At 46.1% G+C, this 27,951-nt stretch overlaps 1 protein-coding gene across 1 annotated transcript; it reads left to right on the top strand.

The window, feature by feature from the left end:
* The first annotated feature begins 921 nt into the window (after positions 1–921).
* LOC142570899 (phospholipid scramblase 2-like) lies at positions 922–26,599 on the top strand. Its single transcript, XM_075679201.1, has 7 exons — positions 922–998; positions 4,003–4,047; positions 8,849–8,953; positions 18,983–19,122; positions 20,975–21,145; positions 21,942–22,100; positions 26,021–26,599. Exons 1-7 carry the CDS (start codon positions 986–988, stop codon positions 26,051–26,053), a joined length of 666 nt encoding a protein of 221 aa, XP_075535316.1. The 5' UTR covers positions 922–985; the 3' UTR covers positions 26,054–26,599.
* The last annotated feature ends 1,352 nt before the right edge of the window (positions 26,600–27,951 follow it).

The raw sequence follows: 27,951 nt of genomic DNA, 5'->3' as shown, positions 1-27,951 counted from the left end.
GGCGCGTTTTGAAAAATTGACAGTCACTTTAGCATACGCCAAAGAGGGTGAAGGCGAAAGCCTGCTCGCTCAAGAGACATCCAATAAATTACTTGACATTCTCATTCGTAAGCATTGTTACTTTATTTTATGCCTATTCAATAAAGTTTTTACTCACTCACTCTTGTTTTCTACCACTATTGGTCGTGTGTTCGAATGCCCTAATTACACTTACCTTAAGTACCTGTATCGTAATCAACTTCGCCCTAATTAACACCAAAAACCGTGGGTTCGAGTGCCATAATTAACTCTATATTAATTTACTGTGCCCTTCTTTCGGCACGATTAGCGGCATCAATGTGGCATTGAAGTGGAAGAAGCGATACGAAAGAAAATGACGAACGCGCGAGCAGTGGTACGAGCGCTCCGAATTTCTGTACCTCACAACGCGACCTCGAAACAGAGAGATCTAATGCCCTTGAAATTCTGTGTAGTTTGTGCCCTCTTGTCGTTGACGTTGATTCCTCTTCGGTAAAGTGTTTCAAAGAACCACTCGCGCGTGGAGCGTCAGCCACCAAACTGACGCTTCTCAACCATCATAGCGCTTTCGGTTCGCATATAACCGTCTAAGCAACCATAAGTTATTCAGATGTCGCATGTTCTTCTTACATTTAAAATATGAGTGAACAGTAGTCAAAACTTCATTTGTTATTAGTAAGCTAGTAAGCTAACTTCTTTTGTTATCTGCAGAACTGCCATTGTTCCTTCACATGTACTTTTTCCGTCATGTTTTCTTCCCACGATCACCCGTTCAACCGCCGGCTTCTTGGCCAATCCCCATAGTGGGTACGAGCCATAAGAGAGGAAGCAAACAAGCAAGCAAGAATCCAGGCGTCGCTAGCGTCGGCTGCGTGGACATCTGCCCCATGTCACGGATTCACCGGCATAGAAAAACCAAACCCAATTCGCCAGTCGCGCCGTGAACAAGGGAGTAAAGATCAACGCCATGGCACAAGGAGGTACGGTACCACGTATGCAAATTGAAGGAAAACGGCACGGCGTGCTTTGTTCGAGCAGAGCCCAACCACCTCGCTCCATAGCAGTAGGTCGTTCGGGCAATCGAGCGGCCGCGTTCGACTGTCCGTTGTACTTGAGTGGGACGATAGGAACGGGCACCTTCGAACTTTTAAGCGAGTGGCGACATGTAGCACTTCTGGGTTAACATTATCAATCGCTCAATACAGTAATTGGCTCCGTGAGCGTGGAGGTGGACTGGGTTTAGGGGAGGCTGCTTGGTTTAGTCACCTTGGTTACCCTATAGGGGTGTGCGAATATCTCTAACTTTCGAATAACGAATCGAATTGTCTGTATTCGTAAATGCGAATATCTTCCGAATATTTTTCGGATATTTCGAAACATCAGCTGAATCCAATTAAACGTAAACTGTAGCAAAATTAAGGTAAATTTTCACCCTCGCGGGCATAGCATAGACATAAAAATTCAAGGGGCACTTAGTTATTCCCACACGGATGAATGCTAAAGCACAGCGACTACTGCGCGATGCTTAGACATGTCACAGCGCTAGGTCGTGTGTTAGAGTGACTATTTAACTATGCATTAATTAACAACAAAGGTCGTGGGTTCGAGTGCCTAATTAACCTTACCTTAATTAACTGTGCCTTAATGAACTTCGCCTTTACTAACACCAAAAGTCGTGGGTTCACTCCAACCAAAGATTATTGGCTCAAGAGTCTTAATTAATTATACCTCAATTAACTGTACCTCAATTACCTCACGCTTAATTAACACCAAACGTCGTGTGTTCGACTTCCACCAAAAGTCAAGGGTTCGTGACCTTTCTGTGCCATCGTGCGGTCACACCGCCAGCGCCGGATTTTCCGCCTGACGAGCGATTTAACGCTCTCGGATGAAAACATGAGAACTTGCGCAGTATAACAGGCTATGCCACTTAGGTAGCCATACTTTACAGGCTATACAGTGATCATTCGTGCGCTCTGAAGAGTCCGGTGCATGCGGAGAAACTACTTGTTTGTTCCTAATGCTCCATTTGTAGTTTTAATTAACAACGCTTCATAACGTACTTTGTAATGGCAGAAACTTGAAACTGGTTAACTTTAAGAATACTAGGATGTGAACATCGTTTTTTAATAATTGCGACAACGGCTGTTCAATATTGAAAAACTATTTGTAAACTATTCTATGCGAATCGGTTCGCTTTTGGCACTATTTGATTCGTATTCGATTCGGCCTCAAAAATCACTATTCGCGCGCGCCTAGTTATCTACCTGGACGGTGTGAATAACGCCTCATGTGTTGGCCCCACATTTAAATTAAATGGTTACGCCGGTTATAACCCCACGGACGTTAAATGGAGGCGTTCATGGGGAGGGATTAGCGGCGTGTCTTTGCAACGTTAAAACAGGCTAGCTTTAAAACGTAGTTAAAACAGACTATTTGGTTCATGCTTGAATTAAAAACGTGCTGCGCAAGGCGCAAAAAAAGAAAAATAAAGAGAATAGAACAAAGCGCAGTCCTGCACTCTGTCCTGTCCTCCTCCTTTCTGTGCGTAGCACGGTCATCATTTAAAGCAGGCGACAACAATGATGGGCAGCGTATGCGGTACTACTTTTTTGGCCTGCTCAACCTTGTTTTAGCGGACGAAACCAGCTCGTTTTGATGCAGTTATTTAGCAATGAGTGTAAATAATCGTTCATATAAAAGCGAGGGTTGGCTATATCACAATATTAATATTTGCGAGTATGCGCTACTCTTAAAAGGACATTTATTGCATCGAAAACATAAGCAGTTGCCAAGGAGACTGCAAAATATTCGTGCTGGAGCAAGTGGAAGACAGCGACGACAATATACGGTGTAGCTCCCGGTGGGAATAGGCGCCGCTCGGGCGTTAAAACCGATTGGTCGCGGTTTGCGACAGGGTGGAGCTCTCTCATCGGCTCGGCCATGAGAAAGCATAACAGCGGCTTACTCTGCCCGTCCTACCGAAGAAACCCATAGGCCTCACGACCAATGATTCCATACGAATATGTTGGAGTTTCATATAAAAATTGGCATTTCCCCACATACTGTATGTGCATGTCGTATACAATGCCGATAAGAAAACATAGGGGTACTATAAGAACCCGCATATTCCTTCCTATCGTATGGGACAAGCCCCATATTGTTGGATGAACGTATGCAGATCCCATACAAAATCCAGCATTTTCCCACTTATGATTTCAAGGAATGCCCCCAAATTATATATGGGAACGTCCGGGTTTTTATATCGGATCCACATACGTTCATATAATCACATGGAACTTGTTCCATATGATATACGAAAGCATACGGTTCACTATGTGGGAATCTAATATGCTCATACGGAATTATTGGATATGGAGCTTATAGGTTTCTTTCGATAGGGCGTTTTCACAGGGGAACTAGCCAGTAATGTTCTTCTCACAGAAGCCTGCGACGTGCAGGATGGAGCAGAAAACGGCTCTGTGGTCGAGGCTTCGGGGCCCTATTGATACTGCGAAACATTTCCTTCTGTCAGCCTCAATTCACTTCAGCCCATTATTCCAGCACAGAGCAGCTAGTCGATCTATACACGGGATAACCTTTCCGTCTCTCCCTGTCCTTCTCCTCTTCATATTCTCGCAACAGACAGCCTCTTAACACATTGTGCAATATTGAGACGTTAAACCCTATAATTTAACTTAATTTTTTTTAAACGCGAGAAATATACATTCTATACGCACATGAAGTCACCGTAAACCATAATAATTGTAAACATATCATAAGTCCCCTGCGGGGCGATTCGGCCTCATCAAGGAGACACTTGCTCCAGTTCGGCGTCATTCGAACCAAACTGTGCCTGACCATTCGCTAAAAACGACATTCCGTGTGAAGGTTGAAAGCGTTTATTCGTCAGGCGTTATCACTGAGGTCTTCTCTAGTAGACAACTACTAAAACGGTTTGTGTCTGTGGTTGATGTTCTGCAGCCGCACCCGGGTCAAGCCGTTCCTCCCCGCCTGGTCTCCCACCAGGTCAGTGACCCAGCTACCAAAAAACGCATTTTTTTTTTCGCAGCACATGCCACTGGAGAAGTTTTCGCTCCTCTGTCGGCGTCGTTGCTTTCCCTTCCTAAATGACTTGACCGGACATATACAAACGAAAACAAATGTTATTGAAAGAATGCGGGCGCCCAAATTTACCCTTAAAAGGTATCAGCAATAAGACAAATGCGCAATTATTCCTTAATTAGTCATCATGCTCGGCAATATTGAAAAAATCTGCATTGACAGCAGAACGCGCTGGCCATTGCCAGCGTGACGTCATACGCGTCCGTTTCGCGTGGTCGGGTTATTACAAAATTATTTCATCGTGTCGGCCTCGCTAGTGCACACATTTCTTTTTCTAAATTTCTCGCTGCACGCTGGTGCATTCAGTCAGGCAGCCTAATGGGGAAGTACAGGTGTTGCGTAGTGGGATGTCTTAGAGGCACGCGACCTTTCACAAGCTCTCCAAGTGAGAAGGGTAGTAGAAATGCAACCGGAGTCTCCTAACTTCGTTTACGTCACCATCGAATCATAACGGAAGAACCTGATGCTGACAAATGCACGTCACGCAGTTTAAAAGATGCCTGATCTTAGGCATTTTCCGACAGCGCAACCACTTATTCGTATGCGATGGCCGACGTTCACTGTATGTACACTTGAAACGATACCGTCGTGGCCCATCGTACAGTTGTGTAAACGTTAAGGCCGACCCGCATTTAGTGTTTTTTTCGTCGTTGTCCGGCGTAGCTTCACTCAGCGTAACTCGGCGTCGATGCAGGGCACGGAGTCGAAACCAAAAGCTGAAGGCTTGACCAAGGATACATTTAAAAAATTCTGTGGTGGAGATGATATTCTAAAAATCAAGCCGGCCGTTGCCATATTACTAGAGGAATCGATTAACGTTACCTTATGATAGGAGAACAGGTAGTGTTTTCTTTTGTTTTTCTCGCTTCTTGCGGACTTAGCAGGGCCAATTTCGGCGTACAGATACTGCTCGATGCGTGTGGCTGTGTCACCGATTTTGAGAGGAATCTTGAACGCCTTAGCAAATTATGTGATAGATTATGTCAGTATTCAGCCAATGGTAATATTTTAGCCCGGAAGAAGAAGCTTTTATTTTCCAATAAGCCTAGAATTTACATTCACTGAGCAAGAGTAATTGAACTCTGACTGGCCTCCAGCTAATACAACGCACATGTTACGGTGAACGCCTTCATCTCTGCTGGTGAGAACCTGCGGGGGCTTCTACTTCAGAATCTTTAAAAGCAATTTTATAATTGAATCTCGCCGGTTTTCGTGATCGTGGGCGCCGCAACCTGGCTGTTCCATTGCCGAATAGGCCAACCAATCACAGCAGAGCACGAGCGCCGCTGGCTTCCTTGCAATACCATCAGATGGCGCTCGGCTCCCCGCACCCGCGGCAGCGATGTCGACGGCCTTGCGGGGGAAAGAAAAAAAAGGAACCAGATAGCTCGCCTTCGTGCATCCGCGGCTGCACGGTAATGAGGAAGTAAAGGCTTCTTGCGAATAGAATGGATTCGAATTCTGCTGCGTACGTATGCGCTTGCCCCCTTTGAAACCATGACGCGTTCAAGGTGTTAGTTTTACTCGCTAGTAGTCAGCAATTCCGCTCAAGAAGCTTTAGCCCGGGTGCTCCTATGTAAATACATGTGGAAGGAGAATTCGTTTTTCTCGTCAACCACTAAGCTAAATTTGACAAGGTTTGCTGCATTTAAAAGAAAAACAAAATATAGTGACCGTTGGTTTTGAATTTTTGATTTCAATCGCCAATTTTTTATTAAAAATTGGCAAACTCGAAAATTTTCAGAAAGCGAAACTATCAAGTTTACAACCCTGTAACTTATCAATGAAAAACGATATCACAATTCTGTCAACCGCACCTAATAGTAAATCTAAAGCGGACAAAATTGATATGATATACATGAACCTAAAAAAGTTGAGTATGGAAATACAGCTTTTGCAGAAGCCTTGTTCACGGCGAAACAAATTCCCGTGAGACATACAATGACATACCAAATTTGTCCGCTTTCATTGATCTAATAAATCGCTTTTACAAAACCGTGATATCTGTTCTTGGTGCAGAACGTATAAGTTGTAAACGTCGTGCTTCTATTTTTTCAAAATTACGAATTTTTGAAAATTCTGGTAACGAAATTCATGCCCTAAATCGAAATTCTGCTTCCAACAGTCACAATAATGTAACTTTCTCTCTCAAATGCAACGAATTTCATCAAAATCGGTCCAGGGGCTATCTCAGAAAAACGTTTTTGTGTTTTACATGTATTTGAATAGGCCGCGTCGGAGTTGGGCCCGAGCTAAAGCTTCCTCTTGACAAAAGGCTCGGTAGAACTTCTGTGTGCGTGTGTGTGTGTGTGCGTGTGTGTGTGTGTGTGTGTGTGTGTGTGTGTGTGCGCGTGTGTGTGTGTGTGTGTGCGTGTGCGTGTCTGTGCGTGTGCGTGTGCGTGTGTGCGTGTGTGTGTGTGTGTGTGTGTGTGTGTGTGTGTGTGTGTGTGTGTGTGTGTGTGTGTGTGTGTGTTTGTGTGTGTGTTTGTGCGCGCGCGCGCCTGTATGCATGCGTGTACTCTTGTTTCGACTCTTTCTGCACTCACACAAAGCTTCGCTGCACATATATTACAACTCGTTGGATATCGTGCCAAAAATTTTTAAACTTCCTTGTGCTGGACATGCAAGATCTTCGCGCCGGCGTTACTTCATGCATCGGCTGGCGTGCGGCCACTCAGCGTCGCTCGGTGTCGATGTGCGACGCGTCGTCATCGTCGTCGTCGTTCATCATCGTCGAAACCAACGTTGCTAGAGTGGTCAAAACTGCGTAAATAACAGCTGTGACTGGTTGACGGCTCCAAAGAGCTCGCACAGCTCTCTGTTTTGTTAGAATACCGGAATAAACCGGAATAAAATAAAAAACATCTTCAACTCCTTTGGAAACGGGGAGTGAAATACAGTGCAAAATGAAGCACACAGTTCCGAGTGCTTCGTGTAAAGTCACGGCGCACAGGGCGGATGAACTCCCGTCCGCTTTAAACAAAGGAAAAAAAAGGACGAAAAGCTTTATGAGGCTCAAATTGGCTTTAAAAATCTACGTTGAATCTACGTTGAAATGTATTCACGAGGCATCTTACAACAATGAGATGGTACTTTCTCGAGGACGCAGCAATGCAGAGTTCAGACAGAGTGGTGTGCTTTGACTGCTTGATAAATCTGGAGAATAGAAGAAAAACTGTAGTTTCATATTGTCAGCGTATTCGTTTTACGAATATTTCTTGCTACATTACAAAGTGCCTGTTGCATCGGTTTTACATTTGGAGTGATTTCGTTTCGTGTAATGCTGTAGTCTTTATTCAAGAAGGGATCTAAAGCTGGCGAAGCTCCGACTTGAAGTTTCCCTGTTTTGGAGACGAAACCGGAGCTGTCGGTCTGCTGAACGTGTAAAGCGACACTAAAAACAAGGAAGGTAGAGAACGTCAACCCTTACCATTAGTCTATATTCCAGATACTGCAGACCAGCAACAATGGTTTATTGTGATATTATAGCAGCTTACAGTGCTCCTACCTGGTGAATGTGACGGATATTGGTGACGTTGCGCATGTCCAGGTTCTGTTTCCTCGCTGATATGCGTTCAATAAAAATGAAACAAGCGTAAAGTTGCTTGACTTTCCCGCCTCCCTACTCATTCCTAGCACCGTTTCAGAAGACGTAGAATCTTCACAACGTGGGCGTGTGTTGGAACGTTCGAGATTCACTTGCTTTTAGGCTGGACGCCTCTGCTCCATTCTGGCAGGCTGCGCCATCAATTGAGGAGCTGCTGTTACGTTGCACTGTTGCCAGCATTACTTCCTCGACAGTATCTTTATTAATTATGTGGCTTATGCTCTATAAGTCGGCATACTATGTCATGAGTACACTGAATCATACTCGCTTTGCGCTCATTAGGGATGCAGATTTAGGGAGTTACGACGGGTGGGAGGGGACGTGAGTGGGGAGTGAGTGCTGGCGAGCTTGTGTGGACGCGACTATGAATAGAAATGAGGGTCGGTTAACGTTAATATGAACGAAATTGATATTCAGTGGACCTGCGTAAGAACGTGTGTGGCTGTTGGCGGTTGCAAGTGAACTTTAGGGCGTATCGGTGAGTGTCAGTGGACGGGTATGCCAGTGCGAGTGGGTGCAGGTAAATGCGAATGGTAGCGACTATGAACGGGAGAATGTGCCGACCAGTATGAGTCCGCAAGAGTGCGAGTGCCTACATAGCCTGAGAAAATATTGGTGAGCGTATGAGTGAATATCCACTTAATCGACCGGCCTATGCTTGTGTTGCTTAACAAGGAGTAAGCACAGATCCAAAATTTACCCAGCAAGCCCAGTTGTGTCGAAATTTTTGTCCCTCTTACCCTTCTACCATGCATGCTATTCAAATCCAGTTTAGAGCATTTTATCAGAGATCTCGGGGAAAGTAGAAATTTCTCACGCATTCGGCCTCAAAATGCGATTCGTCGCAGATAAAGCGTGACTGAAATGCTTCAGTTTGCTCATCTTTCTGCGAGCACACCAGCATCCCTGCATGGTCATTTGCTCTGACGCCTAGTTGCCCAAATTGCGTGAAGTGGGAGATATTCGCGAAGTAATGTGATTTTTCCAGAACCGACACAAACGCTTAATAGACACATGCATCTAGATGTGCAGCTGATGCAATCGAGTGTGATCTCAATCTTTGTTAATCTTCTGGCTCGACCCTGTTTTCATCCATAGCCTACATGCCGAAACCAGCCACCTCCGTCGTTTGTCCTCCGGGCCTTGAGTACCTGACAACCATAGATCAAGTTCTAATAGTGCAGCAAAAGGAAATCCTCGAAGGTGAGAAGGAGGCAGCGGTTGAGTGTGTATTTTCTAGTGTCGTGTGCACTGTTACAATATTTAGACGCGATGCTTCTTTTGCCGTTGTCTGAGTGGTGCTGTCGCCGCAGGCACGCACGCACGCACGCACGCACGCACGCACGCACGCACGCACGCACGCACACACACACACACACACACACACACACACACACACACACACACACACACACACACAGACACACACACACACACACACACACACACACACACACAAACACACACACACACAAACACACACACACACAAACACACACACACACACACACACACACACACACACACACACACACACACACACACGCACACACACACACACACACACACGCGCGCGCGCGCGCGCGCGCGCCATTGGTGCCTTACACAAATATATGTTGGCTTATCTTGTAGCGCTTCGCGGAAACCTAAACGAGACTGGGGATCCACCTACCTGCAAAATGATTCGCAAACATTGATTGCCCCACTGCTTGCGATCTGCATAATTTTTTTTTTGTTTCGCCAAGGACGCGCAGTACCTAAGGCGGCTCCCCCCGCCCTCACCTCCATGAATACGTCTCCGCCTCTCACCTTCCTATTTCACATAAAACCCCTTCGAACAATTCCTTGATAATTTTTAGAGCGCAGCTCTTTGGCGTCCGTTCCTGGGTTTCGCGTCGTCGTCGGCGTTGTCGTCGGCCTCGTAACCAGCTCCGCCCCCCTTTCATCCCCCCAGCGCTAGCAGCGACCGACTGATACCGCTGGATGCCGCTGTCGCCGCTAGAGAGTCAAGATAACGTGACTGCATAGAACACCGTCGCCGCCATGCAGAAAGAGGAGGAAAGGGTCCCCCCCCCCCCCCCCCTGTTCTTGTGTGGCGGATAGGGTGCTCTTCAGTTGCATCAGTCAGTCGCTGCTATCTCTTCCCTCCTCCCTTTATCGTGTTGTCCGCTTGCTGCGCGCGCTTCTGCCCGCATCGTTTGCCGCTGGGTGTACACGCCGCCCCCCTCCCCCCTCTTCCTGCGAGTCTCCGGTTGTCAAAGCGCCGGCTCGAACTTAGTTCCTTTCTTCGCTCCTCCTCCAATGCAACCCCTGTGCGGTGGCAATCAGAGAGCCAGATCGGTGGCGGCGGATCTGTATATGTGCACCGCCCGAGCCGAAATTGCCGCTGCCGTTCGCCCTGTGCGGTGGCAATCAGAGAGCCAGATCGGTGGCGGCTTGACATAAAGACAAACAGCAATTTCCTAACACTTATGCGGGAGAACATCCCGTTCCTCTCGCTCGTAACGCGTCCCACGGCTGTGACAACCTCGCGAGGCACTTGTATAGATCTCGTCTTTGAGAATCAAGCATTGGTGTACCAAGTCGAACATATATCAGTCTATTTCTCCGACCACAAAGCTTCCTTCATGACTGTCAAGAACTGTTAGTGGAGTCTTTGTTAAAGAAATACGTGTGAAAAAAAAAAAATTCTGTGATAGCGCATACATGTGTTGCTCGATTTCTTTGCCTCAATCTATCGAAAAGGTGAAACAGCTTATTTGCTGCGCTCAAATTTCGCATTAGGAAGTAACGTAATCGTCGGTAATTTTTTTTATCAGGATCATTATTGAAGAGGCCCAGAATGAGGCGAGAGAATAACCCACCTATCTACCTAAAATACCTCGTACGAAGCACAGAATAATTTCGGTGAAAAAAAAGAAGAGTCCTGGGAGACAATTGGAAAATCACTACACCTGATAATTCCTTAATAATTTTTTTTATCATGATCAGTATTGAAGAGGCCCAGAACGAGGCGAGAGAATAACCCACCTAGCTACCCCAAACATCTCGTACGAAGCAAAGAATGATTCCGGTGAAAAAAAAGAGAGTCCTGTGAAACAGTTGGAAAATCACTACACTTGATGCAGGTGTTCACTGTCTTTTGAAAGGATGATCTTTTTTTGGAAAATACACAAACGCAAAAAGCCTTCCCCCCCCTCCTCACACACACACACAAACGTGCGCGTTTTCATTTCAGTTTATTACCACCAAACGCAATTTTAGTAAAGACACACCGTCGAAGAAAATCGCATTATTTAACAGCCACTACCATGACACTGACGCTTACTGTAGGAAATTTTCATTCGTGTAAGAACACCGAAATGTTCCACAAACCTCACTAGGCGAGAAATGGACAGACACATGACGCAACGCGAGGTTACCGTCAATGGGAATACGCGCATGATTCTACAACGCATGTTTAGTAAACAAACAGAAATAGCATGCTCCCTCCTCACACGCGTCACCGCACGTGAGGGGCTGCAGGTGACGCAGTGGGACGCAAATACGAGTGTTATCAACAAGTTTCTGCACCATATATAGTTAAATCCTCAACGTAGCTGGCTCGGCAGGACAAAAGCTGCAAATCTTATCAGGCGATAATCAGGCGACACCTGTTTATCTTACCCCATGGGATGATTGTCACGGGCCAGTTGAATAGCTATGCCCGCAATGACTAGACAAATAGAAGACGATGAAGGTGCACCTATAGTTTCGTGCTTGGATTTGACATGCTGCGTGTATCTGCAAATAATCTTTGTAAATATATTTGCAAATACCTGTCGTAAGCTCAACATAGCGGAAGAGCTTTATTGCGATGGAAATGCATGGACACTCCAGGCGCAATTCCGCCGTCGCAGCCGCCGTCGGCATCGCCGTGACGTTGCGTATAACGTCCAAGTGCGATAACACCGTGGCCGTGTGCCGTGTGCCGTAGGTGCGAGGGAAAGCTTGCGAGGGTGAGCCGAGGATAGTGGCTCGATCTCGCGCGCGCAAGGGAGGAAAGCGGGAAGGAAGCCTGCCGTCTTCCATAGCGTGCAAGGCACGGAGGAGTGGGGGGAGTTCTACTCGGGTGGCGGTTGCGTATGGCGCTGCTGAGCGCGACCGGAGGTTCCTATCTTGAAAGCGATCTGCGATGAGTACAGAGTCTACGTGCGTCGAGGGCAGATAGCTTTGCGTGCGCTGTGTTCGCGCCGCTTTGTTTGCGTTGAAACGAGAGGCAGCACGATGGCCAATTCGTTCGCTCTTGCCGTCACTCTTCATCGTGCCAACGTTTCGACAATGAGGTCCCGTGCTCATCGAGTGAGATGTGTTTATGTTTGCCTGTGTGTGTATGACGCCATGCTGGTTATTTGGCTAGTAAGCGAATGTTTACAAGTTTGTAGGGCCGGTACAACTACTATCCTTACTTCGTTTACCTGTCTCCTTATTTGCTATCACAATCGGTGATTTGCCTTCGGGCGAGCCTGTGACTTCTTCAGTAGGGTGAACGTCTAATAATCAAATGACTAATAATCAAACGCTAATCTGCTTGCCTTTGCGTGCTGGTTGAGGGGCCAGTGTCGTAATATCCCGAAACTGGGGAGAACAAGAAGGGATTGATCGGACGACTGCCGAGTCTCCGCTCTAAATGTGGTCACTAGACATGTTAATCTTGAGAAACCTTGTTTGTGAGTCCATTCGTCTATTTGGACGCCCATTTCTTAGTTCGTTCTCTAAAAATATTGATTAAGCCTTGTCTTTAAGGCAGAAATCTATAAGAATATTTTTAATCTGCATAAACTTGCCCAATTGCAAACTAGAGCACCAAATTATATCACAAGACACTTCGAAGACTGGGCAGTACCGACACCACGGTCAAACTATGGGAAAGTGTGTCTGAGGTATACATTACCCACACTCCTAAATTATTACAGTTTGGTTCGTTTCAATCTTTTCTCTTCGTCTCTCAATGAGTTCCGACTTCTTTCGGATTGCTTTGTAATACTTGTATGACCATTCTATGTGTATTTTTCCATTGATGCTCTTCGTGACTTTTTGAGTAATGTATATGATGCGCAATATTATGTATGTACGGTATACCTGTGTATATTTTGAATGAATGAATGTGATGCTGCCTCTGCCCAAATGAAGGATGGTGGACTTGTCAAGCTGTCCAATGGACAGCTTTTTTTTCCGCCACCCCACCATCTCTTCCTTACAATATCTGTACTTTACAAGATGGAAAATAACCTTTCGTTTCATTTCATTTCATTTCATTTCATCTTCTTTTCAGGATCTCTACAATTGTGTTATCTCGCATTTACTAAACACCAAGTTGTCTTTGCATACATACTTTTAAATGGCGGTGCGTAGAGTGGGTTATACCGATCAGCTTCATAAACCTGCTATTGTATCTGTAACTCAGATACCCTCTGTAAACCTGCTATTGTATCTATCTTCCCAGAAGTTAATATGACAGCCCTCACTGCTGTATTAGTTATTCGAGAACAGCTTTCTACGTTGTAAGCGCATTCGATCTATAGTTCTTTCCCGGTATTTGTGACCTTTTTGCTAGCACGGTCTTTATACATATAATTATAACGTTAGAAGAACTAATGCACTCTGTGCTCTGCTTGGTCGACGTTGTATATTTCCTTTTCAAGCGCGAACAGCACTAAAGACATGGTCAAAGATGAAGGCACACACAAAACCGTAGGTTGCTATGACTGACAACTGATTTGTTATTGTGACATTTGACGGCCCTGGAACGCGCCATCATATGCATAAAGAACCATGAATAACAGAGACACTTAAGACTAATTACGTGAGGGAATGCGAAAGCATTATAGTCCCTTTGGTGAAACGTTTCTCTTCGCGCGTTCCTTTGCCCATGAAAGTTCTCACCTGCGTTCTAACTGAGCCTCGGTAACGCCAAAAAAATGGATGTGGCTTAGCTAAGGTTAAGCCCAGGATGCGAAGCATACTAGCCTTTATTTTAGTTGTTGAACCACTGTTTAGCCTGGTGAACTGCTGTTGCTTGGCTATATTTGGTTCGGCTAGACGAAGAAACAACTCATGCGTTACTCTGCTTCGCCTTCAAGAGTGGAACGCGACAGCGTTCCCGTCGACCCGCCAAGGGGTGTAAGACAATGGGCTACGGCGCAGCGACTATGCGCCCCGCATTGGACGCGGTGAGCGTCGAGCAACGCAGCGTTCGGCGCGGCAACGAAATGTGCGCCCGAGCAAGCGACGCACGCCTGAGCCTTAGAAACAGCTCGTTTCTAAGGCAACACCGCATTCACTAGAGGCGCTTTTGTACCGCTTTCAAGCATCGTACTCGTGGCTCAGTGGTAGCGTCTCCGCCTCACACTCCGGAGACCCTGGTTTGATTCCCACCCAGCCTATCTTGCAAGAGTTGAGCCAAAGCCACCTAGAAACGAGCGCAGCTGCTTATATACCGCCGCGACGCCGCGAGCGACGGCGCGAGTTGGAGCCCCGTTTCTCCTCTGTCGTGACGTCACGGTGTCACGTGGTCAACCTTGAAAGCGACGCCGCGAGCGACGGCGCGAGTTGGAGCCCCGTTTCTCCTCTGTCGTGACGTCACGGTATCACGTGGTATTGAAGGCGACACCGCCGCGCCTGAGGAGCTGGGTTGAGCTCTAGTAGTATGCTTCGCATAATAAAAGCGCGCCACGCTTAACGCGCTCGCTTGCCCGCGAGGATCTCACAACTCGAAGGGGCGCTCAGCGGTGCTACCTCCTCCCCACGGGCTGCGCCGTCACGTGCATAATTACGCACGCACTAGGCCACATGATTCGACGCGACGCGTGCAATGATGCACGCATTAGGCACACTTTTCGACTGCCAGAACCGAGGAGCCTTCGTGGCGTCCGGCAAGCGTGCCCGCCTCGGTGCCCAGAGGTCCGGCTTGGGTTCCCAGCAAGACGAAAGTTTACCGAATTTCCTTTTCAAAGATATTGATTTACTTTGTTCACAAGAACGTCCCTGAGAAACTGGACGACAGTCCCAGCATTTTTGACGCGCTTTTTTTACTCTTTGCACCGTCGGCCATTTTTAGTACTATCGCTCAGTGGCGACGCCGACGACGCCGCATTTTCGCGTAATGAGGCATATAATGCTTTCATATGAAAAGAGAAGCAGGAGTCGGTCGTACGTTTATACAAAATGGCGCACGTGGGTGGTAAGTGCTACTGGTCATAGGTTGGCAGACAAATATGCAGTCTAATTATGAGATAATGGAACAAGCGGCACAGTGACGCATTTCACTTTCAGTATTTATATTCTGTGGGCCATGATTACTTCCCTAGTTATTTGTTTTTGACGACTTCGCACATGTCCAAAAGAGGCCGGCAACCACACCGCTTGCAATGTGCACCCAGGTCATCACTCATGGCTTAATTCTCCTTCTAATGGTCTTCGCGAAGCTTCTCACGTAAACATCGGCCTGTTTTTCGACGTAAGATTTTCCACGTGTCAATGGAATCGAATGCGCCACATTCGCGACTCAAGGAACAAACTGAGACAGGTGTTTCTTAGTAAGTGTAAATATGTATTTAGGTGCGTTGTTTATTGCTCAATCTTGACAACTTGTTCAGCGCGGTTAGAAAAGATTGAAACTCGGGCTTATTCACTTCAGATTGTGTGAGAATGTGTGAAAGTAAGGTATTGAATTTAACCTAATGTCCTTGCTTCTTGCTGCGCACTCTTCCGCATCCTGGCTCGGTAGATTTTCGGCTTCTGTTTCCCTTCACCAACTCCTGTGTAACTGAGGCAAGTGCGTGACGCGGAAATACAGGGCTCACCAACGCGGAGACCCGAGCTTTAAAGCCCTCAATCTTGGAATGATTGAAAGACTTCTTGAGAGCGTAGATCGTGCATAACAAAGAAATCTTCATTTTGACTAGCTTAGAATGGATGCTATGAAAATACATGACTGTTGTCTCAATGCTGGGTTCGAAGTACCAACACCGGGGCTCTGCGTTCCATGAAACTGGATAAAATCGCCGCTAGGCAATTCGTGGGTAAACACGAAGACACCATTACAACGTGACAAAAGTAGTGATCGGCTATCTGGGTGTGCATCGTAAGCAGTGCTTGATGGAACATGGTTATAACGGCGCGTTTTGAGGACAGGACACAGAAAGAATGCACACAGGACATACGCCGAACTTCAAACTGTGTGCGAATGTCCTGTGTGCATTCTTTCTGTGTTTCTGAACCCACGACCCACTAAAGGTCGTGGGTTCGAGTGCCTTAATTACATCTATCTTAATTAACTGTGAAATTAATACCTTCGCCTCAATTAACCCCAAGGTGATGAAAAGAAAAATGGTCCAAAGTGTCATCATTTGTGTTTATTTTTTCAGCTGTTACTGGTATCGAGACCTCGAACTCATATGTTGCTAAGAACTCAGCGGGCCAGTTCATTTACAGTATATACGAACGTAAGTACACCTCAGTGTGCTTCGTCTGTGTTATAAGTTGCGCATGAATGTTCTATGGAGCAAAGAGAGTTACAACTGTGTGTGCGACAAAACATGTAACAGGAGTATTTTAGGTTGCCCATAAAGATGTTAGCCTACGTGTAACAGCAGGTTACCAGAGCCGTTACCGGTTTGTATAACCACAAAGCGTTAAACGTACTTTTCGCATAGATGTTCTTGTTTAACAAACAAAAAGAAGAAAATAAAAGCTGTTACGTCGCTTTTCAAACTTAACACTATAGCCGGGTACAACTGAAGTTTGCAGTGAAGCCCCGCCAACGCTCTCATAACAGCGAGCCATTGCTCCTCCGTGAGGCTGCGAATAGCTCGTATACTTCAAACTTTCCTTGTTATCTAAATAAGGCGGTAACCATAAAAATAACATTATAACCGCATAATTTTATACGTTTTCACTCGTATATTATAGTGGAACGCTGGAAGCCTAATTCTTTATTGAACTAAAATAAAAGGTTCGCTTCCCTGCAACTATTTATTGTCAAGTTTCACCTAAGTTGGCATTGAAGTTTTATGAGTAAAACGGACTCAGCAGTGAAAGGAACTGTGCCGTGGACTTTTGAAGAATGAAGTGCTCAGACTCCATATACTTTGTCCATGTCTGTTGCTAACCTCGTCGCTTTCGCCGATGAAGAAAGCGACGAGGTTAGATGAGAAAACGACGAAAGAAACGAAGCCGTCGTATGACGACGGCTTCGTTTGCTTCCATGATTAGCTAGCGGAGTAACACAACCCTGCGCGGTCCAAGGGCCTTGGCTGCCAACTGCTGCTTTTTAAAGTTGTATCCTACAATAGCCGCTAAGCAGAATACGTCAGGTTAGTGCAACAACAGGACTGCGTTCTCCCTGGTGAGCCTCTGTGCCAACAGGTGGCGCCACCAACCCGGCTTCTCACGTTTTGAGTCTTCGGCATTCCGTCTTTTCGCAAAGAGCAATGCGCATATACAGACAAGTTAAAATTCACTATTATCCCTGTATCTGAGATGCATATCCTGCAGTTGACATGCGCACCATGCGCAGCCTTCGCCAAAAGTTTCCTAGTCGGAGAGCGCGTGACTGGACCAGTAGTGCAGAGCTACCACGGCCGCTGTAGAATCTGGCGCCAACTATGCAGAGTCTGAGAGACAGACAAAATGAATGGAGCTGAAAAAAGGCGGATAAAAGTGCTACCCCGTTCTGTTCAATAAAAGTTAAGAAATCCAGTGCAACTCTACGAAATTTGGTTCCGCCAGATGGGCTACAGTAACCCTGCCGCATAACATCGGGCCTTGTTTTGACAAGGCCTAGGCCTTGTTTTTCGCAGAGTGGCTTGGAAGCGTTCGAGCCTATTTTTTTTCTTTATGAGGAGCACCAATTTACGAAATCGCCTTACTCCTAGTACCTTTGGTCGAGCGTGAACCTGATTTTCTAAATATCTTTGAACTTTTTTGCACATATTGTATTTAACAGAAACGTCCACTCACTGACGCACCATGTCGGTACTTTTGTACATAGCTGCTAACTTGGATTGGCTGGTGTATGGTGCAGCTAAAAGAAATCAACTCTTTTTTGCAAATCATCACTAATACATCGGGGACCGTTTTGGACGCGCCCCTCCGTCGTTCGTTGTTTGGCAGTGTCACTCTTCCAGAGATTCAGTATCGAAAAATATGCCTGTACATTCGTACGCGCTGAACAAATCTTTACTACCGCGGTAAGTCAGTGCTTATTTCGTTCATTCCGTTCGTCGGGTCTATGGGCTTTCATTTCATGTACTACACTCGCGTGTTTACGGTGATATGCCACTGCATTGCACCCTGTGTGCACAAGTAGAGCGATAGTATATGTTTAATTCTTTCTCCACATCCGTGGAAAAGAAGATCACGCGCGTGATAGCACATTGGCCATAGAACGAAGATATTTAATTTAGTTTACCTGATTTTCACCGACATGTATAAACTACAGACCATGATAGCACTAAATGTTAATGAAAAGAGATATATGCCACCTCGTTGTCCATTCCATGAAATTAACAGCAACATTTCTAAATATTTTATCGATTACTATGCGCTTGAGTGCCATTCCAGTGTGGTTGGGCTTCCAACAACACTGCCCCACGCCCCAGTGCAACACGCCCCAGTTCATCTATAATTAGCTCGGCAACGTCATCGTTCGGCGACGGCCAGCTCATCATCCAACTTTTTACTGGACTTCTACTCATATACGCCCATATGTTGTCTCTTGCTGAGTCTACTTTTAAGAGCAGGTATACCAGCTTGGAATTTCTACAGTTTGTTCCAGCCAAATAACGTTTCATTCCTCCGATGTTTCATTTTGATGCACTAAGCGGCTTGCAGACGGCAAGTGCCTTTGAGTTCTCCGGCAAGCACCGAGAAGGACGCCATTACTACCGGTTTGATTAGCTTCGACGGAGCGCCTATGGTACCTAAATATTTTAAAAAATATTTGCAGCGGACGTATAGGAGCAATGACAGTGTTACTGTAAATACAGGATCTAAGCGTTTACTGTGCGGAGTATCGGAGTATAGAACATCTAAGGAATGAAACGTTATTTGGCAGGAAAACGCTGTAGAAATTCCAAAGTCGTTTAGGTGCTGTCAAAAATGGACTCAGCAGAGAGTAAGTCCGCAGAAAACCAGTAGGATGTCGGTGGCTGTTTTCGTAATAGCTCTTTTTTCTTTTATTTCTAACAGATTCGAACTGTTGCACGAGGCTTATCTGCGGGCCAAGCCGATGTTTCCGGATGGACGTCGTGGACTACAAAAATGACGCCGTGATGCGCTTCGTGCGGCACCTGAGATGCACGCAGTGCTGTTTTTGTTGCTGTCTTCAGGTGAGGCTTAACTTTCTTCACTGGGATCAACGCACGTGCGCCAACTAACGGCTCCGAACGATTTTGCTTCCAGCGGTATGACAGGGCATTATAGTGAACGTAAAATGTGAACACACGATGCCAGCACTGACGGTGATATATGCTGATATCATTTATTTATAGCGGCTCGAACATTTGTCATGAAAACAGACTTTATTCGCAGAGAAGAGAATCTAGAAAGCTGCATGAGTGAGCACGAAGTTGTCTTGCGATATTAGCGTACAATAGCAATAATTAATAGCATACATTGGACTGTCCATCAAAAGCGGGAAGGGCACCAGACAGTGCAAACGCGATGCTGCAAACATTGTACGGGCGCTAGGAAAGGTACCCAAGTTTGTACCCGTTTAATGCTGAGCGAATTAGGCTGAGAGAAGAATCGGGATGCGCCAATTACTCGGCGCGGTGTTTACGTCTGAACACAAGTGTTTCCTAGGAGGATGGTGACTTGATGTAATCATGAATGATCGGACAATGGATGCGTCAGGCTAGCTAGCTAGCTGGCTAACTAGATGCTCGACAGCAAACTAGATATCTAGCTCTAGCCAGCTAACCAGGCAGGCAGGCGGGCGGGCAGGAGACCGACCGACCGACCGACCGAGCGAGCGAGCGAGCGAGCGTCGCTTGAAGTTACTCAGATTATTTTTTGCATTGCGACTAATTACATATCTAGTCTTACTTAATGAATCAACCTCTCAACTAATAAAATGAGTCTAAAAGGGTCAATGAGAAAATTGTAGAGCATTTTGAAAACAACTCGATACAGCTTTCTGTTGCTGTATACGTGCTACATAAAAGTGTTTTTCCGAGCATGAAAGAAGACCGCGAATACACGCAAGTGCCTCGAGTGGCCAGTTAGTTTCAGTTTGAGTTTATTATTCTTTAAGTACAATGAATGGCTCAGAGACAGTACACAGACGAGGGTCCAAAAATCAAAAACTGCAACAGGACCCTCGGATAATAGTAACAATGGAGAGAGGTATGAAATATGATCAAGCTAGGTAAAAGAAACAAACACAATGGCGAAAAATACATCATAGAAAATAGTGACCGAGGGAGCGAACGAAAGAACGGACGTTTTCCTTGCAGAGCGCTTACCACACTGCATCTAAATCTTCAGACAAATCAAAGTTAACGCGCAATAGCTCGTGCGTATCGAAGAGCTCTAAAGTCGGCGTTCGGGGATGAACACGCCCCTCAACTCGGTTACGCGAGAACACACGACCTCTAGAAGTAGATGTGAGAAAAACGGAAAACGGTCATCTAGAACGGTGAACACAAGCACGTTCCTTGGCTCAATGTGCGTATGTACTTCACAAATCGTTTCTCTCCCGCCAAAACTTATTTAACTACTTTCTCCTCTGGCTAGTGTTGAGGCTCTTAGTAGCAGCTGCTTAGTAGAAAACAAGGAGCGTATTTGCTTATTCTAGCGGACTCTCAAGTTTACGACAGTAGAGAGGTCCCTCATCTGTCAGAGTGATGACAATCACACGGAAGGAAGTATTGTAACGCAAGGGAGACTTTGAACGCACAGAATACAACGAACGCTTGTGCAAATGTTTACGTATTTTTAAAAGAGAAGCTTCTTTGAGAAAGCTAGAAAATTTAACACTGGATATCTGGTATATTACTTACCTATTCACAAAATTCGTTGGATGAATTTACAAAATGGGCAAAGTACGTTTGAACAATGCGTGTGCACTTAAGCTACTAAAGGACAGGAGCCATTTTTTTACTGGTCTTTAAAAATATAAAGAAAGGTGCGTATAGGTCATTTATCGAGAGGTTTTCGTTGCCTTTGTGATTTCGCCAGGTAGTGGAAGTCCAAGCTCCACCAGGGACTCTGATCGGTCATGTACGTCAGCTGTGGTCCTTGTGCTATCCTACGTACGGAATTTATGACCGGGATGGGCTGAAAGTGCTGGATGTCGTGGGACCCTTATGCACTACCAGCCTGCCTTGCAAGTGCGCCGTCAACTTTGAAGTGAGTAGCTGTAGGCGTTCCCTCTAACTTCGACCATGGCTTAAGCGCCAGCGCACGAAGCGTGACGCGACTTGCGATAAAGAGACGGGAACGTTTCTACAATCAATCAATCAATCAATCAATCAATCAATCAATCATGTTTATTTAACGTGCCCAGGAAGAACCGTAATGTTTAAGTGCTGGCGTATACGCATACATTGAAGAAATAATAATAATAATAATAATAATAATAATAATAATAATAATAATAATAATAATAATAATAATAATAATAATAATAATAATAATAATAATAATAATAATAATAATAATAATAATAATAATAATAATAATAATAATAACAATAATAATTGTAAGGACCTCGGTGTTAATTAGGGCACAAGAGTCGAGACGACGAGACGACCGGCCGTTGTTGACGTTACAGTTAGCTCTTGCTGCCGTTAACTCAGCAGTTAACTCTTCTGAAGTATATTTCTTGTATATAGCCCAGCAATTAACTCTTCTATAGTTTATAAGATGTGTTTAGAGAAGCCTATACACTGATTTCACTATGTATGTGACTGCTTAACATTATGTGACTAGGAAGTGTCCGAGAACAAATCACGTGACAAAAAAAAAAACGCAGCTTTTGTTTTCTCGGTGCCGATCAGATTTGTGAAGTTGATTTAAGGCTGCGTTTTAACGATCACCAGGGTCGGTGCTGCAATTCTGCCGCGGCACTCGAGCTCCGTCTCTCTTCTTTGTCCGTGTTTTTAGCGCGTGCTGTAGGTAACAATGTAACTTGTTTCTCTGCAAGGTACGATCAACAAACGGCGCCGTCGTCGGGAAGATCACGAAGAAATGGGGCGGCCTGATTACGGAGGCCTTAACGGACGCCGACACATTTGGCGTCACATTCCCGATGGACTTGGATGTCCATACCAAGGGCTCACTCATGGCGATGACTATGCTCATCGTAAGCACCAGATTGCATTGTTGACCATCCGACTCGCTCGCGCGGTTTCACGAGAAAGCAAGGTTGCGGGTTGCATTTCCCTAAGACCGCCCCATTTCGATGGAGGCGAAATGCACATTCGCCCTCGTACTTAAATTCAAGCTCACGTTAAGGAACCAAAAGTTGCTAAAATTAATCCAGAGCGTTCTAATATTACCGCATGACAATCCACTCTGTAGTTTCGGGACGTTGAACCCCCCATGTTAATATTTTTTTTTTAGAAATCCAAAGGCAATACGTAAAGCTAACATCCTATATGAGTTTGGCATTTCTGAAAGGATAGATTCTTTTTTTCCTGCAGAGGGCCAGGTCTGTATGTCAAGACGTAGGATCATGGTGATGACGACGATAATGAAGTTTCTCGCATTCACTGAAGCGTTTTAACTAACGATGTATGCAACGATGGTAGGTTACGCCCCGCGCATAAGAAATAGGACATATCTTACGGATTCCACCGCCTTTTCTTTCCTTTTTTTTTTGAAAGAAAAGCTTGAAGCAAAAGTTTTTTTTGGCTCCTGTAAATGCAAGCCAGTCTGTTTTGCACATGTAAGGATATAGCGCGAGTAATTAAGAATAAATAAAAATAACAATAATGAGAAATGAGGGAGGGCGATTTAACAAAGCTCTTTGTTCGTAAGTGTTCTTTGCCATTGGCTGGCAGCCTAGGCAAATAGGTTCAGTGCCCAAATAAGCAGTACTTTGCATGCTCTAGGAACAATTTTAGCTTGAGAGCATTTGGTGAGTACGGACACCGGTATCTAATTCACCAAACTCCCATCGGCCGATCGCCTTCGGTAACGACATGTCAAGCATCAGAATTCGCTGAAATTTTATCTTAAGAACAATTCTATAGCAAGAACTTAATTCACGAAAGTTTTCTTTAGGAAGAGCTGCTTGTTATTTATTGGCTATTTGCCTTGGCTAATAATACATACAACATACTCCGGTGCATACTCTTACGAATTGTTCTAGCGTAAGAACTTTTTTTGTGAATACTGACCCTGGTGACGAATTCACAAAGGTAAATTGGTTCATAAAAAGTGATTCGCAAAAGTCAGCAGCAAATACTAAGCTCGCTATCATGGTTTACCCGCGTTTGTTCTTCACTAATCTCAGATAAACGTTTTAGTAATGTTTGTAATTACCTTGTCAGTTATGAGCTTGGAGTAAAGCTGTAGAATTTAAGCTATCCAGTACTAGTACGAGTACATTAGAGTACCCAACCTGAGACTATCATCTTGCAGTCAAGTATGCCGTCCCCGAAATATACCACGAAATATGTAGTACGAGCAACGTTGCCTTCCAATGTCTGAAAAAAATTTAACTCGAAAATAATCACTACGACAACCGACGAGATTTCGCAGCAAGTTTTCAGGGATATGTCTGAAATGAGAGCTCTGACTTCGATTTCGCCAGTGCAACATGATAATTTAAATAATAACTTAAACGTTAGTTTCACTTAGACAAAGATTTATTCATTGTTTAATTTTTTACTTTCTGATAGCGGCCGGGCCAAATGACGTGTTACGCAATATATAGCTCCCATATATCGATGGCACTCATAATTAGGAAATATTTGAGGTCTTTGCTGAAAGGCATAACACGGCGTCTTAGCAATTTCGGCAAACCGTTTCTTAAGCGGCGTTTATGCATAACCGAAAAGCTTGCGGAATATTGAATATCAAGATGTTTGAAATGCACAGTATTTCATGCCTCCAGCTCCTGACTTGTTTCTGCTACTCAAGTCATGCCAAACCCACAAAGCTTTTTCGTTAATACTATGCACTCATCACGATATGCTGGCATCTCCTCTTACGAGTAGTTATAACTTCAGAGTCTGTATTCGCAGAAATGTTTTACTCTAGAGGTATCCGTAAAAGAAAATTTCTGCAAATCCTGATGGTCGTCATAGCATTAGCGAAACGGGCTAGCCAATGGCAAAGCAGCCTTATGTGCGAAAATCTTCGTGAGAATTCGGCCCCAGAGATTTTTATTGCGAATGCGAGCCCTATCCTTCTTGAGTGAGGCGTCGTTACTTTACTTCAAAAGTTGATGGCAGAGTTCGTGATACACAGCAATGGCCACATCCTACACCACAAATGAACGACACAAATGAGGCATCGTGTGGTTTACGACTCATGTCGGCATTAGTTGATGCTGTTATCTGAAAACTCAACACCAAGCCTGTCTTAGTGCCTTTATCTTCACGGAAGATGCATTCTGCACTACCTTCGTAGGATTTAGCTCAAAGTATTTCCTAAATCGCGCTTTGGATAGAACACAGCGCGATAAAATTACAAAAAAAATCAGATGCTTTACGTGCGCTTGTGGTGGCAGCTGCACTTTTACAGTGTAGCTGTTACAACCTTGCTGCGTTTCTCATTGCGTCTGCAGCTTCGCCGACCTGGGGGAGAGAGAACTGCGAGAGAGCGAAAGCGGCATCGCGCTTTTACTCTCTCGTCGCTATGCATCGCGCTGCATAGCGACGCGGCAAGGAAGGGCGGAGCCTAGGGGGGGGGGGGAAGAGCGGCGCGCACGCGAGCGAGAAACGCAGCCCGGATGCATTTTTACAATTGCTGGTACGTACAGCGGGGCGTTACGTTTCTCTCGGCGCTCGACGTTTCGGCGCAGGCGCGAGTAAGAGCGAGTGCGAGAGAGAAAAATGTGGGGCCTTTGCTCCTTGGATATGTGGCTCTGCCTATGCACTACGGAGGAGGTTTCTTAGCGCGTGTTGTATGCGTTTGTCCCCTAGACATGCCGGCATTGCGGAGTGCGGTCGGGTTTGTTTACGCTCCGCCGCTGGCTGCCCGCGCGGTGAGGCAGCGGGCAGGGACTACCCATTTGGTGATCGCTGTGTCTGAAGGGGTTACTGACTGGTGTTGTATAAGTCGCGGGTCGCTTTTTTTTCGCCGCAACGATAGATTGGATTCTTTACAAGCACTGCTCCAGAAGAGCACATGTAACCGGCAAACGGGGGCCTCAGGAGAGCACCCGAGGTTATTATAAAACAGGTGGCACAGGATTTCCGGGGCACCCAAGGGGTAGCGGGGTGATCAAAGCTGGAAGCCGGGCGGCCCGTGGGTCCTGGCACGCGCAGGCCTCGGTGAGCCCCAACCCACGGAACAGTCGGGGTGCCCCTTTGGTGTCATGGAGGCGCAGCCAATAATGTGAAATAAGGACACGTTGTTACAATTACCAAACGAACACGATTGAATAAATTGCGTCCAATAGCCAAGTTGAGGCGCTAAGTTCAGCACTACCGCGCCTTGCGACTTCTGGCGGCACGCCTAGAGACAAACACATACAACACGCGCTAAGAAACTCCTCCGTGTGCTTGCGCAGAGTCATATATTCAAGGAGCGAAAGTCCTCACATTTCCTCTCTCGCACCCGCTCTTACTCGCGCATGCGGGCACACGTCCGACATCTCCGCAAGTGCAACGCCCCGCTGTACCTACTAGCAATTGTAAATACGTGGCCCGGAAAACACCCTCTAGAAAAGCTTCCCTAGCAGCCTCCGGAGAACGCCCCTCATCCCTCGCCTGACCCCCCCCCCCCCCCCCGCCTAGAGGGTGTTGGCTAGGGTGCCTCGATGTCCTCCTCGCCCGCCGCTCCACACAAAGTAAAGACAACTGCGGCGTCTTCTACGGCGTTGACCTCGCAAATCGCGGACGCCATAGTAGACGCCTTTGGTGGACGCCGTAGGGACGTGTTGCCGGCGCTCGTGTGCCTTGGGCGCGGTTTGGCACTACTTTACTGGCCTTCCCTCAGCTCCACTGGTTTCTGGTGTTTGCGATAGCAGAGCCGCGCATAGCTTTTTGTACTGTACTACGTTGAATCTGTTCGTGCGCGTTGATTCACTGTTGTTCGACTTTATTCCAGGACTACATGTTCTTCGAGTCATCCTGGTGGTGAAAGACCAGCGACTCAGCATCTGTGAGGCTGGGAGGACGCTTCAGTCTATGTTCTGAACAAAAATGGCAGCTGTAATTTTAAGACAGCAAGTGGGGACACGCATGCGGACTAGCACTTTTAACTTTTGTATTCGTTTACGACTGAAGCTACTGCCTCTTTTCGGAAAGCAACACGATGACAGAAACATCGGTTGTTTTAAATTGAGAAAATCGCAACGGTGCTTTAAATTTACCACAATGAGCGCTTCTAGGAGCGCAGTCATGTAACGTTCATAAAGTTCTAAATCCCCCCGAAGAGGTCACTGTGGTGGTTCCGACTTCCAGCGATGAGTCACGTGTTTCGCATAGAGTTAGGCAGCGCGGAATAGCTTGCATAAGACACACAGAATGTTCTATGAGGTTGCGCCGCTGAGTTCAAGTCCATGGTTTGGACCACAGCAGTGGCGGCCGCATTACAATAGGAGTGGAATGCAAAAAGAAATGTGTTATCGATAACAGGCAATTATTACCAATTATGTTGTTTAACGAAGAATAAAAAACTGGTATACTACATTGATCAACTGCCACGCTTGTGCTTGTGTAGCCAGTATGGTAAATAAACGAATAAATAAATTAAAATAAAGATAAGTATAGATGGACCACGAAGACACTTGCGTTTAATTTTCGTGCTCGTAGTACGTTCCGCTCATTTACGAAAGCTTTGCACGGCTTGTAATGTCTAGACAAAACCTGTTCGGGAGATATGAGATCACTTTATCAAAGCAGTATTGTTTTCTTAGCAATATGCCGCAAGATTGCGGATGCAATCGAAATTCTGACGTCGCCTGATGAGACAGCTCCTGGCCCGTTTCGGCTGCATGGGTAGCCGTTTATAAACCGTTTTCTTTATTTTTTCACGGTAAGTGAATTGGTGTTGTCGAATTTCGGTGCGCTTTACCTCACTGCGTTAGTAAAGTTCGAACGTTGTCACGGTGATCGTCTTGAGATAATTACTCGCTATCGACGAACGAAGACCTAGCCTTATGGTAACACGCAGGCGCTGTTCGGGATGTCACTGGAATTAAAGCCCCTTAAACTTCGTAAAGTAGCGACACTTTGAAGAATGCCGCCTCCTCCTCGCGCGCTCTGGTCGAGGACGACGCCGTGTCGCTATTGGCCTAATAGCATCACGTGGACCCTCGCGCCTTGCTTCAGCGCCATTTTTGCTCGAGAAGCGTCTACGGCGTGGCGAAGAGCGCATGCTGGTGCCGTTGCTATGCTCGAACAGTGTAGGTGGCGCCACGTCGAGGAGGGAGCGTGAAACAGAGGAGAAACGAGGAGGAATCTAGGCGGAGGAGGAGAGTGTCGCTATACTTTACGAAGTTTAGGGGATTTAACTGGAATGAAACAGTGGCGCCATCTGTCTCGGCAATGAAAAAAAAAACAAATTTAGGCAGAACCCGTCTGACCATGAAAGTCGACGTTATTGCAACTAGCATTCAAGCTATGTATCTTCACAGCGTGATGCCGTCGAAGAGACGCGTCATGCAGGAGGCGTCTATGCTGCCGGGCTCCTCTCTCACGTTTCTCTCTGGACACGTTGCGCCATCTAGTGGCGCCGCCCCGAAGTGCGCGATCGGCGCGTGTGTGAACATGTGTATTCGGACAGGATTGTCTAAAAAAAATACGCCTCATTTCCACACTGTGAAAGCGGGTGAACATTGAAGCTGTTGCCGACGTTACACAAGCACCACCACCACAAGGCGTCGCACCGTCGAATTCAGTGTAGCGTCCGCGACCGCGTTCGCGCCCTTTCCGTTTGCGCTTCGACGCCGCGGGCGGCTGGTCACTGCGCATGTTCGCGGCGTGCTGGCGCGTAACCCGCGTTCGCGGAGTGAAACGTCACTGCAATTTTCCGAA

This window comes from Dermacentor variabilis, chromosome 2 (assembly GCF_050947875.1).
Source record: "Dermacentor variabilis isolate Ectoservices chromosome 2, ASM5094787v1, whole genome shotgun sequence".
NCBI classification, from domain to species: domain Eukaryota; kingdom Metazoa; phylum Arthropoda; class Arachnida; order Ixodida; family Ixodidae; genus Dermacentor; species Dermacentor variabilis.
Note: the sequence above shows the minus strand (reverse complement) of the source record. Positions and strands in the feature narration are given on the sequence as shown.